This window comes from Oncorhynchus tshawytscha, linkage group LG33 (genome assembly GCF_018296145.1).
Source record: "Oncorhynchus tshawytscha isolate Ot180627B linkage group LG33, Otsh_v2.0, whole genome shotgun sequence".
Classification (NCBI taxonomy): Eukaryota; Metazoa; Chordata; class Actinopteri; order Salmoniformes; family Salmonidae; genus Oncorhynchus; species Oncorhynchus tshawytscha.
Window position 1 is genome coordinate 34,363,014 of NC_056461.1, and position 15,772 is coordinate 34,378,785.

The following is a 15,772-nucleotide window of genomic DNA, read 5'->3' on the forward strand; positions in this document are numbered from 1 at the left end:
TTTTACATTTTTTTTATTTTAGGCTATAAATGCCAGGTCAGTGATGTTTTGCTAACCATAGAGGGGTTGGTTGTTTAGCAACAAAACCTACATGTGCTTAACTGTGAGGCAAAACAGATGGTGTTGGCTTAGATTGTTGACAACATGTAAACTATATTTAGTCTCCAATGTTTATTGAAAACATAAATGCATTTGCACAATGAGCACTTGTTGTCTCTCGGATACATTGTTACAGTTGTTGGTTAGCTAGCTAGTGAATTTTAGCCATATTAGCAGTGACATGAAATCAGTGGAAACACCTCAAAACAACACTTGGTATCAAGAACAACATGAAACTATGATTCCACACATGACAGTTTCTTGTCATTGTTGAGAGCTAACTGGCCATCCAGAATCACAACAACTCACAGACTTCTGCCCCATTGAAGCATACGCATTGTTTTCGCGACGTTGTCAGCTAACCCATCTATATTGCCCAGAGAAACTGTTTTGATTCAATTCTCATCTCAGGTGAATTTATTAACCTTGCATGAAAGTCGTAGCTGGCCTAGAGGCATGTTGTTATTGTTGCCTCTGGGTGAGCATTTGATTACTTTGCTATTGCATCATAATATTGGCTCCATGCCACCTGGTTGGGGATTTATTTTAAAAAGTTAGCTAGACTTATTTCCAACATCAATAGGCATATACAGTGACTTGCGAAAGTATTCACCCCCCTTGGCATTTTTCCTATTTTGTTGCCTTACAACCAGGAATGAAAATTTATTTTGGGGGGATTTGTATCATTTTATTTACACAACATGCCTACCAAGTTAAAGATGCAAAATATATTTTATTGTGAAACAAACAAGAAATAAGACCAAAAAAAAACAGAAAACTTGAGTGTGCATAACTATTCACCCCCCCAAAGTCAATACTTTGTAGAGCCAACTTTTGCAGCAATTACAGCTGAAAGTCTCTTGGGGTATGCCTCTATAAGCTTGGTACATCTAGCCACTGGGATTTTTGTCCATTCTTCAGGGAAAAACTGCTCCAGCTCCTTCAAGTTGGATGGGTTCTGCTGGTGTAGAGCAATCTTTAAGTCATACCACAGATTCTCAATTGGATTGAGGTCTGAGCTTTGACTAGGCCATTCCAAGATATTTAAATGTTTCCCCTTAAACTACTCAAGTGTTGTTTTAGCAGTATGCTTAGGGTCATTGTCCTGCTGGAAGGGGAACCTCCGGCCTAGTCTCAAATCTCTGGAAGACTGAAACAGGTTTCCCTCAAGAATTTCCCTGTATTTAGCGCCATCCATCATTCCTTCAATTCTGACCAGTTTCTCAGTCCCTGCCGATGGAAAATCATCCCCACATCCCCACATGCTGCCACCACCATCATGCTTCACTGTGGGGATGGTATTCTCGGGGTGATGCGAGGTGTTGGGTTTGCGCCAGACATTGTTTTCCTTGATGGCCAAAAAGCTCAATTTTAGTCTCATCTGACCAGAGTACCTTCTTCCATATGTTTGGGGAGTCTCCCACATGCCTTTTGGCAAACACCAAACGTGTTTGCTTATTTTTTTCTTTAAGCAATGGCTTTTTTTCTGGACACTCTTCCTTAAAGCCCAGCTCTGTGGAGAGTACGGCTTAAAGTGGTCCTATTCTCCAATCTCTGCTGTGGAGCTTTGCAACTGCTTCAGGGTTATCTTTGGTCTCTTTGTTGCCTCTCTGATTAATGCCCTCCTTGCCTGGTCCGTGAGTTTTGGTGGGTGGCCCTCTCTTGGCAGGTTTGTTGTGGTGCCATATTCTTTCCATTTTTTAATAATGGATTTAATGGTGCTCTGTGGGATGTTCAAAGTGTCTGATATTTTTTATAACCCAACCCTGATCTGTACTTCTCCACAACGTTGTCCTCTTTGGAGAGCTCCTTGGTCTTCATGGTGCTGCTTGCTTGGTGGTTCCCCTTGCTTAGTGATGTTGCAGACTCTGGGGCCTTTCAGAACACTGAGATCATATGACAGATCATGTGACACTTAGATTGCACACAGGTGGACTTTATTTAACTAATTATGTGACTTCTGAAGGTAATTGGTTGCACCAGACCTTATTTAGGGGCTTCATACCACTTTCTCGTTAAAAAAAATTTAAGAAGTCATTTAAAAAAATTTCACTTCACCCATTTGGACTATTTTGTGTATGTCCATTATATGAAATCCAAGTTAAATTGTAGCTTGTTATGCAACAAAATAGGAAAAAAATGCCAAGGGGGTGAATACTTTAGCAAGGCACTGAAAACTCCAGCGTTGTTCATGTTCATTGGAGACATTAATAAGAGATTATGGCTTTGGATGCCATCTACAATAATCTTAAACCATGACACATATCTCAACCATACTTATAGCCTAACTAGCAGTTATATCTGGCACTTAACACCATACTAGTGTTATTATCATGGTTTTGATAATTAGGGCCTTGCAGTGATTACATTTCTAATGCATTAATTAAAATGTAAAAAATCCAGTTTTAGTTGAAATGTTCTACTGAGTTGGTTACATTAGCACTGACAGGCAGTGAGACAAGTTGGAAATGAAGCAAGTTAACAAAATAAGAACGTTATTCTCATGAGTTTATTTACAAGACTTTGTACATGATAAAACATAAATATATTTACAAGACTTTACATGATTTATAATTTAGGAAAGAACCGGAGACAGGGAATAACTGTATAGGAATGTAAAATAAGAAATTCATTGTTCACGACAAGAAAATAAAGAGGAGCTCCAGGAACTCTGAAGAAAATGTCATAAAACAGAGAATTCTTCAGTCTGTTAAACAGGCCTTTTAAAGTGACAGTGACAGGTTTTCAGAAAACGTTGGATTGTCCTTGACCTCCACATCTTTTTCTCTTAGCCGGCCCTCACCACACGCTGCTTGATAGGAAACATGAATGTTGTTCTGAACATGTCCCATGATGATCTGGGTGGCTAGGTTTCCGTAAAAATTTTCTCAGAACACAGAGACACGTGTGTGTGTGTGTGTGTGTCCTGTGTGGATTTATACCACCCTTCTCCTCCACATGTCAGGACCAGGGCCTCCATACTACCTGGGGCTGGATCTGAAATAGTGACCGCCTCAGAGTCCTTGTTGGGCCTACAGGTACAGGGCCAGAGAGACTTAGAGGGGTGGGGGGACTGGACACCAGGGGAGGATGGGCTGGTATCAGAGGCACCATGGGCCGAGATGTAGAGTGAGAGGGGGGTGACAAGGAATCTGATGGACGACGAGAGGGGGAAGGAGGGAAGGGGAAGTGGCACGGCATGGAGAGGTATGGAGGGGTAGTGGTGAAAGGTGGTGAGGAGTTTGAGTAACAGGGGGAGGGTGGGGGTGAGAGGGAGTAAGGGGGAGATGGGTATGGGTGTGAGAGGTGTTGGGTAGGGTGGGGGTGGTGGAGCACAAAGGTGTTGGGATAGATGGGAAGAGAGGTGTTAATATAAGGGAAAGTGGCCTCCCTGCTGGCTCGTTGATGCCCCATCACTGTGCTCTCCTTCCTGTTTTTCACTCTGCCCAGGAAGCATGGTCCTTCTGCTACAGGGCCCCAGGGCTGGAAGTCCAGGGGGAAGGTCGGGCTCTGCACCTTCCCCAGAGGGCAGGCACTGTGGGTATCCAGGTGGTCCCTAAGTCCCTGGACAAAGCTCTCTCTCTGGGATAGGTCCACGCTGTCGATGTAGTTGCACAGACGGGAGATGCACTCTGTGAAACCTGCACTATAGACAGGGTTGGGTAGGGGCGGTGTTTTCTCGTTTATGGGGCCTGTCCATTGGGAACTCACAGCACTAGTCACTGGAGCAGAGGACTCTTTCATGGACTTTTCTGTGAAGGCTAGTGTTGATCAATAGTAAGAGCCAGGCAGTACAGGGAGTAATGAGAAGGAGAAGAGAGAACAGAAAGAGAAGAGAGAACAGAAAGAGAAGAGAGGACAGAAAGAGAAGAGAGAACAGAAAGAGAAGAGAGGACAGAAAGAGAAGAGAGGACGGAAAGTGGAGAGGACAGAAAGAGAAAAGAGGACAGAAAGATAAGAGAGGACAGAAAGAGAAGAGAGGAGAGAAAGAGAAGAGAGAACAGAAAGAGAAGAGAGAACAGAAAAAGGAGAGAGGACAGAAAGAGAAGAGAGGACAGAAAGAGAAGAGAGGACAGAAAAAGGAGAGAGGACAGAAAGAGAAGAGAGGACAGAAAGAGAAGAGAGAACAGAAAAAGGAGAGAGGACAGAAAGAGAAGAGAGGACAGAAAGAGAAGAGAGGACAGAAAGCGAAGAGAGGACAGAAAGAGAAGAGAGGACGGAAAGAGAAGAGAGGACAGAAAGAGAAGAGAGGACAGAAAGCGAAGAGAGAACAGAAAGAGAAGAGAGTACAGAAAGAGAAGAGAGGACAGAAAGTGAAGAGAGAACAGAAAGTGGGGAGAGGCCAGAAAGTGGCGAGAGGAAAGAAAGAGAAGAGAGGACAGAAAGAGAAGAGAGGACAGAAAGTGGAGAGAGAACAGAAAGAGAAGAGAGGACAGAAAGAGAAGAGAGAACAGAAAAAGAGAGGACAGAAAGAGAAAAGAGGACAGAAATAGAAGAGAGGACAGAAAGTGAAGAGAGGACAGAAAGAGAAGAGAGGACAAAAAGTGGAGAGAGGACAGAAAGAGAAGAGAGGACAGAAAGTGGAGAGAGGACAGAAAGAGAAGCAAGGACAGAAAGAGAAGAGAGGACAGAAAGAGAAGAGAGGACAGAAAGTGGAGAGAGGACAGAAAGAGAAGCGAGGACAGAAAGAGAAGAGAGGACAGAACGTGGAGAGAGGACAGAAAGAGAAGAGAGGACAGAACATGGAGAGAGGACAGAAAGAGAAGAGAGGACAGAAAGCGAAGAATCCAGAGAGGAGGATAAGCATGTGATAAAAGATCATTCAAAAGTGGACAGAGAGAGAACAGTATGGAGAATCAATGGGAGAGTAGTCAAAACAATTAGCAAAAGCCAATGTGTGTGTGTGTGTGTGTGTGTGTGTGTGTGTGTGTGTGTGTGTGTGTGTGTGTGTGTGTGTGTGTGTGTGTGTGTGTGTGTGTGTGTGTGTGTGTGTGTGTGTGTGTGTGTGTGTGTGTAGGGGAGATATAGGGAGGTTTTGGGGAGAGAGAAAAAAATTATTAGCACTCACATTAATATCAATTAATATCAACAATGTTGTTTCTATATCAGCAATTTGGGGGCATATTTCATTTCCCATTTCTGAAATAAATGAAATAACAAACCCACATCAGAAAACCATTTTTTTAAATGGATTGATAGATACCTTTGCTGTCATGCCCATTTGATTTTCTTCGTATGTAATCCACGGTCAACTCTAAAATTTCAGCCTTTTCTAATTTTGGATTTTTCAGCCGCTGTGAGAGAGAAAGAATAATCCTACTGAACATGGCATAATGCACAGCCATTGCGCACAATATTTCACATTTTAATTTTGAAGGACTCATTTTGGTATGGAAGTAATTATGATTTTATGGTAAAATCTTATATTTTTAAGACAAATTTAAACAACATATATGCCACAGAGGTGCCTATCAAGTTCCTGATAGACACCAAGTCCCGTTTTCAATTCCATTCAATTGAGAACATAGATTAGGATACCTGGGTAAAACTCGAAGTTTCCCGCAACACCATTTCTCCATAGCATTCCCAAGAGTCTGGTTTGTTTGCGGTTTTATGGGCTGTTTGAAATGTCATTAATAAGTTGACAACGTCTATTATTAATAATCAATTTATCGGTTCCCTGCTGTTTATTATTTCCCCCCTCCCACTGGGCACACACTGGTTGAATCAACGTTGTTTCCACGTAATTTCAATAACGTTAGGTTGAACCAACGTGGAATTGACGTCTGTGTCCAGTGGGCTCATTTATACAAGAGGGACACACAAGGAGCTGATTTCAGACGCAACTAGAAAAGCTGTGGCCAACTCCGCTCACCATGTCAGAAGTTTTGCTTAGCAGAATAGTCCTTAGCTCATCCAAGCCTTGATTTATCCTATCTCGCCTCTTCTTTTCAATCACCGGTTTTAGAACCTAGAAAATAATAGTAATAATCAGTTATTTCAACAAAACCAAATCCAAAACCAATTCACGGACACCGAAATATATAGATGAACTAGTTGAAATATACATTCTACGCAGGGTCTGAACTTACCCTTTTTATGGCTTTACGATTATCCATGTTTGATCTCTCCAACTTTACTCGGTGAAGAAGAGTAGGCCTATATTAATAAAGACGACTTTTCCAAAAAGAAAACGATAAATTCATCCAATCCGGCCAGGTCAAGCTGAAAAGAAAGTCTCCACACTCGCTCGGGACTGGTTTATTATCATTTGAGCCCGCAGGCTATTTATAAGGTCAAGCAGACCGATTGTCATTGGTTGAAAGGTGACAATGTCGTTCACGACCTTATGCTAACTGCACTTACCCCTTCTTGATACTCACAAAAATGATTATATGTTCAAAGATATGGAGAAATAAATCTATTAGCAAAATAATAAATACATGAGCTGTTTTCTGCTACTGTAATCTAGCTTCATTTCAGTAAATCAATGTGCCTCCTTGGAATGGTCTAATATATATATATATATATATATATATATATATATATATATATATATATATATATATATATATATATATGACAGCATAAACATTTAGAATGAGAGTAGAGTCCATATAGCCCATATCTTCATCCTAACTTGTAGATATGGCTGACGAAGAAGAGTAGGCTGTGTGATTCGGTGCATTATTGTTATTATTATTTATTTTTTTACAAAAATGTATATAAAATGCCCCCCCATGAGACGCAGCCATATGCTATACAGTATTATGTTATGACGTATAAATACCAGGGTTAGACTTCTTTGACCTTAATTTGGCATTGACTATAATATGTTTATGACATTATTGGCGCAATTGACCAGTTATGCAGTAATTGTTTTATGTAAATATAGGTTCAATTTGGTACAAAATGTTGGAATAGCTGGAATACTATATTGAGTTGGTGGGAGTGTCTTCACACTCAATGCATCATAGGGGGTATTTTGACTATCCATAGCAGTGTAGCATAAATTCATATGTATGTGCCAAATTGTCCTTTTAGACAAGAGTGCCCTGAGAACGTTGGTTTTCTCGTGGGAACAGAGAAATACTGTTGCTGAAAAAGTGTCAGAATGAACACAATCACACCAACTCGAACACACTCGCCTTTATGATGTATACATTCCATGTAAGTGCCAATTTACGCATTACAATAGCCGCACCTGGTGTGAGCGTGCCATACTAACCATCTGCTGCAGATGAGGTTGCGCTATTAATCAACATGATATACACATGAGCCGTGGGAAATTTGACATGCACGAGAATTGAGAATAGCACTACCATCTATGGTTACGGTCCTGCGTAAAAATAGGCCCTTGCAGCTTTTAACCTACACATGGGACCAAATGGGACAAGCAGCAAATTGATACTCTCAAAAATATCCAGAAAATATCCAGAAAATAGCACAGTAGGTTTTAAATAACAGTATAACATACATGCTAAAACTATTCAAAGGAAAGTTTGCAAGATGAGATGTCAAATATCTTCTCGATGATATCCCGTTAATTGTTTGTCGACGCTTCATCGGAACATTTCGCACAAATGACCATGCCTGTGGTGACTTGCTGGGATAATGTCAACAATCATCCTATTTTTATATTTAACTCATTCTTTTAACAAATTTAACAAATTCTTATTTACAATGACGGCCTAGTGGGTTAACAGAGCATGACAGACGTTTACCTTGTCAGCTTGGGGATTCGATATAGCAACCTTTCAGGTTACTGGCCCAATGCTCTAACCACTAGGCTACCTGCCGTCCACTCTCTCATGGGAAAGGGCAGGAGTTGTGGTTTATTAACTGTTAGAATATGTACATTATTCAGTGAGAGGTATTTAATTAAGGGACCCTGAGTGGCGCGGCGTCACTCAGGCGGGCTGTATCACAACCGGCCGTGATCACGAGTCCCATAGGGCAGCGGACAATTTGCCCAGGTTCGGTTTGTCCGGGGTAAGCCGTCATTTGTAAATAAGAATTTGTTCTTAACTGACTTGCCTAGTTAAATACATTTCATAAAAAGTAAAATAATATGATATCAAAGTGCTGCTGCTAACGTTCTGATAGGTGTGTTTGTTCCCACACGCACATGTCGACCCTCTGACCCTGGAATCAAATGTCCTGACACAACTCACACAATAAGTTCAATTAACACCCATTCAGCATATAGTTGGAATAGTTTATTGAATTTTGCGCAGAATGCAATAATGTCGTTCTGCTTTTTCAGTCTGGGGTCACATTTAATGTCAAACTCAGAAGTTGAAGTTGTTTTTCACACACACGTGCCTGGGTTGTTGTGTTTGTATATTTATTTAACTGGCAAGTCAGTTCAGAACAAATTCTTATTAAAAATGACGGCCTGCCCCGGACAAACACTATCGACGCCAACTATCGGGCCAATTGTTCTTCGCCCGATGGGACTCCCAATCACGGCCGGTTGTGATACAGCCTGGAAGCCAATCAAATCTGTTTGGACCCCGAAGGCACTGAGGTGCAGTGCCTAAAACTGCTCCGCGACTCGGGAGCAATGAGATTGGCCCGTACTTTCTAAGGTGAGTGGACCAAATTCATTTAGCTGTTCTAATGTCACAGACTGGGAAAATGTCCCTCGGCCCTTTCCCTTGGGAAAAACTATAGGATTTACACATTTGTTTATGAGCCTACCTGTTAGAATTTGTACATAATTTAGAAGACAAGTGTCGCCAATGACTGAGGTGCGATGTTTCCCATAGCACACACTGTCCTCTTAATAAATGTAGGCTAAACATAACGTTATACTATTATTACATACAAAATGTAGCCTATCACAAAGTTACATATTATGTCAATATTCATCCTGTCTGAATTGATCAAAATCGAAAAGCTTAAGCTATTGAATCTGAGCGTATTTGGAATGCGTAATACCATTTGGTGCTGCGTGTGCTGTGGAGACTGATGGTCGACTCTCGCCAATCATCTCACTTCTCAACTGTCACCAACACCTCTCCCGTACGCAAGACATTTGTCTATCACACACACGTGCCATGGTTGGTTTGTTTAGGACAGCGCGTGCCTCAGATCCATGAGGTTACTTTGATCCTCAAGTTATTAGCGACAGCGCAAGAGGGCGGTATGAACACTTGAGAGACCAATGGTGATCCCTCAACAAGATCTTATAGCACAAAAGTAGATTCATGTGAACAATTGCAATATTAGTTTTTCTCAATATTATAGGCAAACTCTTGAAATTAGATGAATTAATATTTGTTTGGTTTTTAGATCCAGATTGTCAAGCATGGCACTCTTCACAGCATTCACTGTATGTTTTGCGCGTTTTGCTGTGGTGGTTTAATGCATTCAATTGCTATGTTAGGCCTATATTTTAGAACTTTGACCAAATTCACTTTGCTGTTCGCAGATGTGACAGTCTGGGAAAATGTCACTCAGCCCTTTCCCTTGGGAAAGTTTTACGTTTAACACATTACCTGCTAGAATTTGTACATCATTTAGCGATGACGTGTTGCCACTGGAAGTGCGATGGTTCCCACAGCACACGTTTCCCTTTAAATGTAAATTCAGTTGAAATATAATTACATCTGAATACAATTATTTACCACATACACTCCTCTACGTATTTATTTGGACAGTGAAGGTAAAACTTTCTGTACTCCAGATTTTAAATTTTAGAACAGTACAGAATGTAATTTTCACACCTGTTTTACCATTTAGAAATTAAATAATCTCATCCCCCCATTTGAAGGTGTCATAAATATTTGGACAAATTCACTTATTTGTATTCATATAGGCTATGTGTATTAAAGTAGTCTAAAGTGTAGTATTTGGTCCCATATTCATGCAATGACTACCAAGCTTGTGACTCCACAAACTTCTTGGATGCATTTTCAGTTTGTCTTGGTTGTGTTTCAAATTATGTTGTGACCAATAGAAATGAATGGTAAATAATGTATTGTGTCATTTTGAAGTCACTTTTATTGTAAATAAGAATATAATATGTTTCTGAACACTTCTACATTCATGTGGATTCTACCATGATTATGGATAATTATTAATCGTGAATAGTCGTTATTAATAGGGGGAGATCAAACTGATACTAACTGTTATAGGCCTATTTCTATTTTGCCCTGTTTATCAAAAGTGTTGGAAAAACCTGTCGACAATCAACTGACTGGTTTCTGAGGGGTCTTTGGTCTGGTTTGCTAACTACCTCTCTCAAAGAGTGCAGTGTATAAAGTCAGAACATCTGCTGTCACAGCCACTGCCTGTAACCCAAGACTCGATCCTAGGCCCCACGCTCAATTTACATCAACAACAAGCTCAGGCAGTAGGAAGCTCTCTCATCCATTTATATGCAGATGATACAGTCTTATACTCCGCTGACCCCTCCCCGGATTTTGTGTTAAAGGCTCTACAACAAAGCTTTCTTAGTGTTCAACAAGCTTTCTCTGCCCTTAACCTTGTCCTGAACACCTCCAAAACAAAGGTAATGTGGTTTGGTAAGAAGAATGCCCCTCTACCCACAGGTGTGACTACTACCTCTGAGGGTTTAGAGGTAGTCACCTCATACAAGTACTTGGGAGAATGGCTAGACATACACGGTCCTTCTCTCAGCACATATCATAGCTGCAGGCTAAATTTAAATCTAGACTTGGTTTCCTCTATCGTAATTGCTCCTCGTTCACCCCTGCTGCCAAACTAACCCTGATTCAGATGACCATCCTACCCATGCTAGATTACGGAGACATAATTTATAGATCGGCAGGTAAGGGTGCTCTCGAGTGGCTAGATGTTCTTTACCATTCGGCCAACAGATTTGCCACCGATGCTCCTCATAGGACACATCACTGCACTCTATACTCCTCTATAAACTGGTCATCGCTGTATACCTGTCGCAATAACCACTGGTTGATGCTTATTTATAAAACCCTCTTAGGTCTCACTCCCCTCTATCTGAGATATCTACTGCAGCCCTCATCCTCCACATACAACACCCGTTCTGCCAGTCACATTCTGTTAAAGGTCCCCAAAACAAACATCCCAGGGTCGCTCATTTTTTCAGTTCGCTGCAGCTAGAGACTGGAACGAGCTGCAACAAACACTCAAACTGGACAGTGTTTTCTAAATCTCTTCATTCAAAGACTCCATCATGGACACTCTTACTGACACTTGTGGCTGCTTCGTGTGTTGTCTCTACCTTCTTGCCCTTTGTGCTGTTGTCTGTGCCCAATAATGTTTGTACCATGTTTTGTGCTGCTACCATGTTGTGCTGCTGCCATGAAGTGTAGCTACCATGTTGTTGTCATGTTGTGTTGCTACCATGCGGTGTTTTCATTTGTTGCTGCCTTGTTATGTTATTGTCTTAGGTCTCTCCTTATGTAATGGTGTGTTGTCTCTCATTTCGTGATGTGTGTTTTATCCTATATTTTTATTTTATTTTTAATCCCAGCCCCCTCCGCGGGAGGCCTTTTGCTATGCTATCATTGTAAATAAGAATGTGTTCTTAACTGACTAGTTAAATAAAATAAAATGTTACCGTGTTTGCATTCAAGGGCAGATATTTAAATAAGGGTATTAGCTTAAAGCAGTAAAATCACGTGAAAGTGCTATCCAGAGTGCGAATTATACTGTGACATTCAGGGTTCTCTATTTATGTTTGCACGCAAACGATCTACTGTGGCTTTATATGGGCTTTACAGTAAAGGCATGTCAATTAAATGTAAAAATGTAATACCTTCTAATGTGTCCTGAACACAACCAGTCATGATGTTTTCATTTGATTGTCAATAAAATGTATTCCAAAATAAGTTTTAGCATCCATTTGAATGGAAAAGGACATATATTGTTAACACCATTAGTGTAATGACATTCAGCCTACAAAGTGGCTTGTATTCATGGCTGCCAGGCTTCCCCCCATAAAATGACCATAAAAAAGAAACACAATTATACAATTATTTCTCGTTCATGTCTATCAGTGTTTAATAACATTCCTTCAATTCGCAAGAGGCTGAATCTATTTCACAAGAGAAAGCATCCGAGCAAGGCAAACACTTCTCTGTCTTAGTATCTGTAGCCCATGTAGTTGATGCTGTTTGGCCAACAAATATGACATGATTGATGCTGTCGGTGAGTGTCTTGGTCAAAATTATCTACAGGCTATATTCAGAGACGACCTATCAGATCTCCGAATTTCTGGGGGGTCACAGATATAAGTGGAGCGGTGGCCACCCTGTGTCACCTCCTGGATATGCCACTGCTCACCATTACCAATAAAAGGGGAGTTTAGTATTTATTTTTGTGGGAGGGGGGTTATGCTATTCATGCCTCTGTAACTTTCTCACTCATCATTATTCATGATTCATTCATGAGTATCCGTAACCATGGTAGCACCCATTAATGTACAACTGTTCAGAAACATATTCTATTCTTATTTTAAATAAAAAGTGACTCCAAAATGACACAATACATTATTTACCATTCATTGCGCACAACTAAAATGCATATGTTTAACATCCGTTACATATGGATGCAACAAGTTTGTAGAGTCAAAAGCTTGATGTCGTCATTGTGAGCTATAACATATGGGACAAAATACTAAACGTTTGATTAAATGTAATATACTATAAGATAATTTGTCCAAATATGACACCTTCAAATGAAGGGACTAGATACATAAAGTGCTTTAATTTCTAAACGGTAAAACAGATATGTATGAAAATATCCTCAAATAAAAGGTGACATTCTACAGGCTCTACTGTCGCCTCATATTAAACATTTGATGTGAAATCCAAAATGCTGGAGAATAGAGCCAAATAAAAAGTTTTAGCTTCACTTTCCAAATAAATACGTAGGGGAGTGTAGTTAGCTACGTAACATCCTCAGCTTGTCTGTAAAAATAAGTCAAAAAAGGTCTGTGCATAAAATGTTGTGCCAAATGGAATAGGCCATTGTGGCTTTGCGTGTGCCTGTCTGTATTTAAGAGACCGATGTGTCACTTAATACATTTGTAAATCCGTGTCACACTGGAGACTCGTCGACTCTCGCCTACACCTCTCTTGTAATTACAATACGCGTGCCATTTCTTAGTGCTTTCATACACGTGCCCACTGGTGTTACCACGGATGTGATGGCTTGTACAGAAGTGCCATGAGGTCCTCTTTGGGCCTCTAACACAAGTTGTTAAACGTGGGACAGCGTGAGAAAGCGCGACAATGATCTGTGTCGAAATAATTTTAACCAACAGCTCTCTACACTTCACTGGGTAACATTGGCAATCTGTCCGTTTCAATAGGCTTACATTTTTACACATCATTATACTATTTACCCTCCTTATGACTATCTTGACGTCTTCTATGAATTCACTCTGTATGACATTTCTAACTTGTAAAGGCTACTCTACTGTATTTCAACAGTACAAGGCGCGGGGAAGGTCAGGGATTGGCTACCTGTGGCAATGGGAGGAGTGTAAAGTCAGCTCGTATTCCTAATGATTTAAAAGTCGTCCAGAGACAGAAATGCCATATTGTGATTCTTCTTCAGAGACACAGCACAGAGAAATACTACTGTTCTTCTTGATTATTTACATCTGGACATTCTCTGAACTCTGGAAATACACTTTTTTAAGGAAAACAGCAGCTTGTTCATTAAGAAAGATGAAACCACTTGAAGAAAAAGAGAACAGGAAAATTGATAGAAAGGTAAAATTTGAACCGACAACATTCATCAGTATATCTGTAATACATATTAGTCAATCAAAATCGATTTTAACAAAAAATGTAGGCCTATTTTGTTGTTAGCTTGTTGACTGATATTGGAATAACAATGTGTTCCTAAAATGTACTTATGTAACTAGTCCTACAATGTAAATAGATTTAGGTTTTAGTGACTGTTTCAGACACACTGGTTTACCAGAGACACTGGTCTAATCTCCCTGGTCTGATCTCCTTTCATCTTTCTCCTGTAGCTCCTCAAGCCTCAGGTGGAGAGACGTCGGAGAGAGAGAATGAACCACAGTCTGGAGAGCCTGAGAACCCTGCTGCTGCAGGGACCACTACATCATGTATGAAGTTCACCTCTAACTTGACTCTGCTCTAAATGCAGCTCATACAGGTGTCAGCTCCTCTGAGAAGTATAGCATGACTGTGCATTAATCTTCCCTCGCTTTCTCTCCAACAGGGTGTGACTCAGCGTAGAGTGGAGAAAGCTGAGATCCTGGAACACACTGTTCTCTTTCTCCAGAACACTGGAGATGTGGACAGGAAGAAAGGCAAAGATGGAGAAAAGCAACATCCCTTCCAGGATGGCTTCTCAGGCTGCCTGCAGAGAGCTGCACACTTCCTGGGGCAGGAAGGGGAGGGCCTGCAGCTGGAGGCAGCACTGAACTCTACTTTCTCTGCTCGGCTGAACAGCCATGCCTGTATGAACACTGAAGTCCCGGCTAAAGCCCACTCTTCCATCTCTCTGCCCAGCACAACGTGCCACCAGTCCTCACACCTGATGAAGATACAGGAGTCCCACTACAGACAACAGCTTTTTGAAGTCTACAGGAGACATCTGTCTCATGCTCACAGAGCTCCACTCCAACATGGAGATCCCAAACCTCCCCAGCTGCCCCACAGACACGCTGACAAAGAAGCCCAATCCCAGAACCTCCCAGGCAGACAGTCTGTGTGGAGGCCTTGGCCTTGACCTAGCAGGGGAGCCTGCATTGGGATATTTAACTGTAAAACAACTCTAATATCCTATGAACTGATAACCAGGATGCCACATCCTTTGCTGCTGAGGTTGCTATGTTGTTATTAATTTATGCAGTGTTGTGAACACCTGACTCAGAGACTCCATAGATTTGCAGTGATATGACAATGTTGTACTGCAAAGAATATATACATTCTAAATATTGTACAATTTCTCTATACTTTAGTATTATAACATGTACTATGTATAAGTTGTAGTACTCTGATATCTTGTCTATTTTTGCACATTAATTTATTCTGGGACTTGTTCCTTTGTTTTTCCAGATAGATAGGCCTGTATGTTGAAATACAAATAAAACACATTCCTTTAAAAACATTGTCTTAATGGTATCTTAATCCGTAATGTATAGCAGTATAACCTGTGTTTTTAGTTATGCTTGTCATCTGCTAATGTAGTGGCACTTTCGAGCACGATCCAGCATGTTCCTATGCCAGTTATGTGTATTGCAAAGTTATCATAGATCTGCTCTTCATTGATAGCTGGCACGTGTGTGTTTGAGTCAAAGGTGCGTAGAGACCACGCGCTTTAACACCTCAAGTTGTTCGGGCATGAACATCAAAGTGCTACGTGACAGCAACCTTCAATTACTCTTCAAATTCAACGGAAGATTTTGGGGGCCTTTCTATATCCCGAGAGGATGCCATCTGCCGGAAACAAGGAGCGTCTCTTGACATTCTCAAACATACACGAATGATGTCGTCGTCTCGTTGGGTTATTGAAAAGGATAATTCATTCACTGTCATTTGTTCAGAGGTTAATGGTACAATATTAGCTTTTCTTAACAGATTTGTTTTTATTTCATATGCCTATGGTATGTAGGCTTTATAGCATATTATTCCTAAACCAGCAGTGGGAAATCCTTGGTTTAAGGAGAGTTTACATATAT

At 40.8% G+C, this 15,772-nt stretch overlaps 2 protein-coding genes across 2 annotated transcripts; one reads left to right on the forward strand and one right to left on the reverse strand.

Annotated features, from left to right (window-relative positions):
- Positions 1–3,060: 3,060 nt before the first annotated feature.
- Positions 3,061–3,843, reverse strand: her1 (hairy-related 1). Its single transcript, XM_024396924.1, has one exon. The coding sequence runs from the start codon at positions 3,841–3,843 to the stop codon at positions 3,061–3,063; it is 783 nt and encodes a 260-aa protein (XP_024252692.1).
- A 9,196-nt stretch (positions 3,844–13,039) lies between these two features.
- On the forward strand, positions 13,040–15,154 carry LOC112230611 (transcription factor HES-7.1-like). Its single transcript, XM_024396884.2, has 3 exons — positions 13,040–13,829; positions 14,096–14,191; positions 14,308–15,154. The coding sequence occupies exons 1-3, from the start codon at positions 13,647–13,649 to the stop codon at positions 14,818–14,820; spliced, it is 792 nt and encodes a 263-aa protein (XP_024252652.2). The 5' UTR covers positions 13,040–13,646; the 3' UTR covers positions 14,821–15,154.
- The last annotated feature ends 618 nt before the right edge of the window (positions 15,155–15,772 follow it).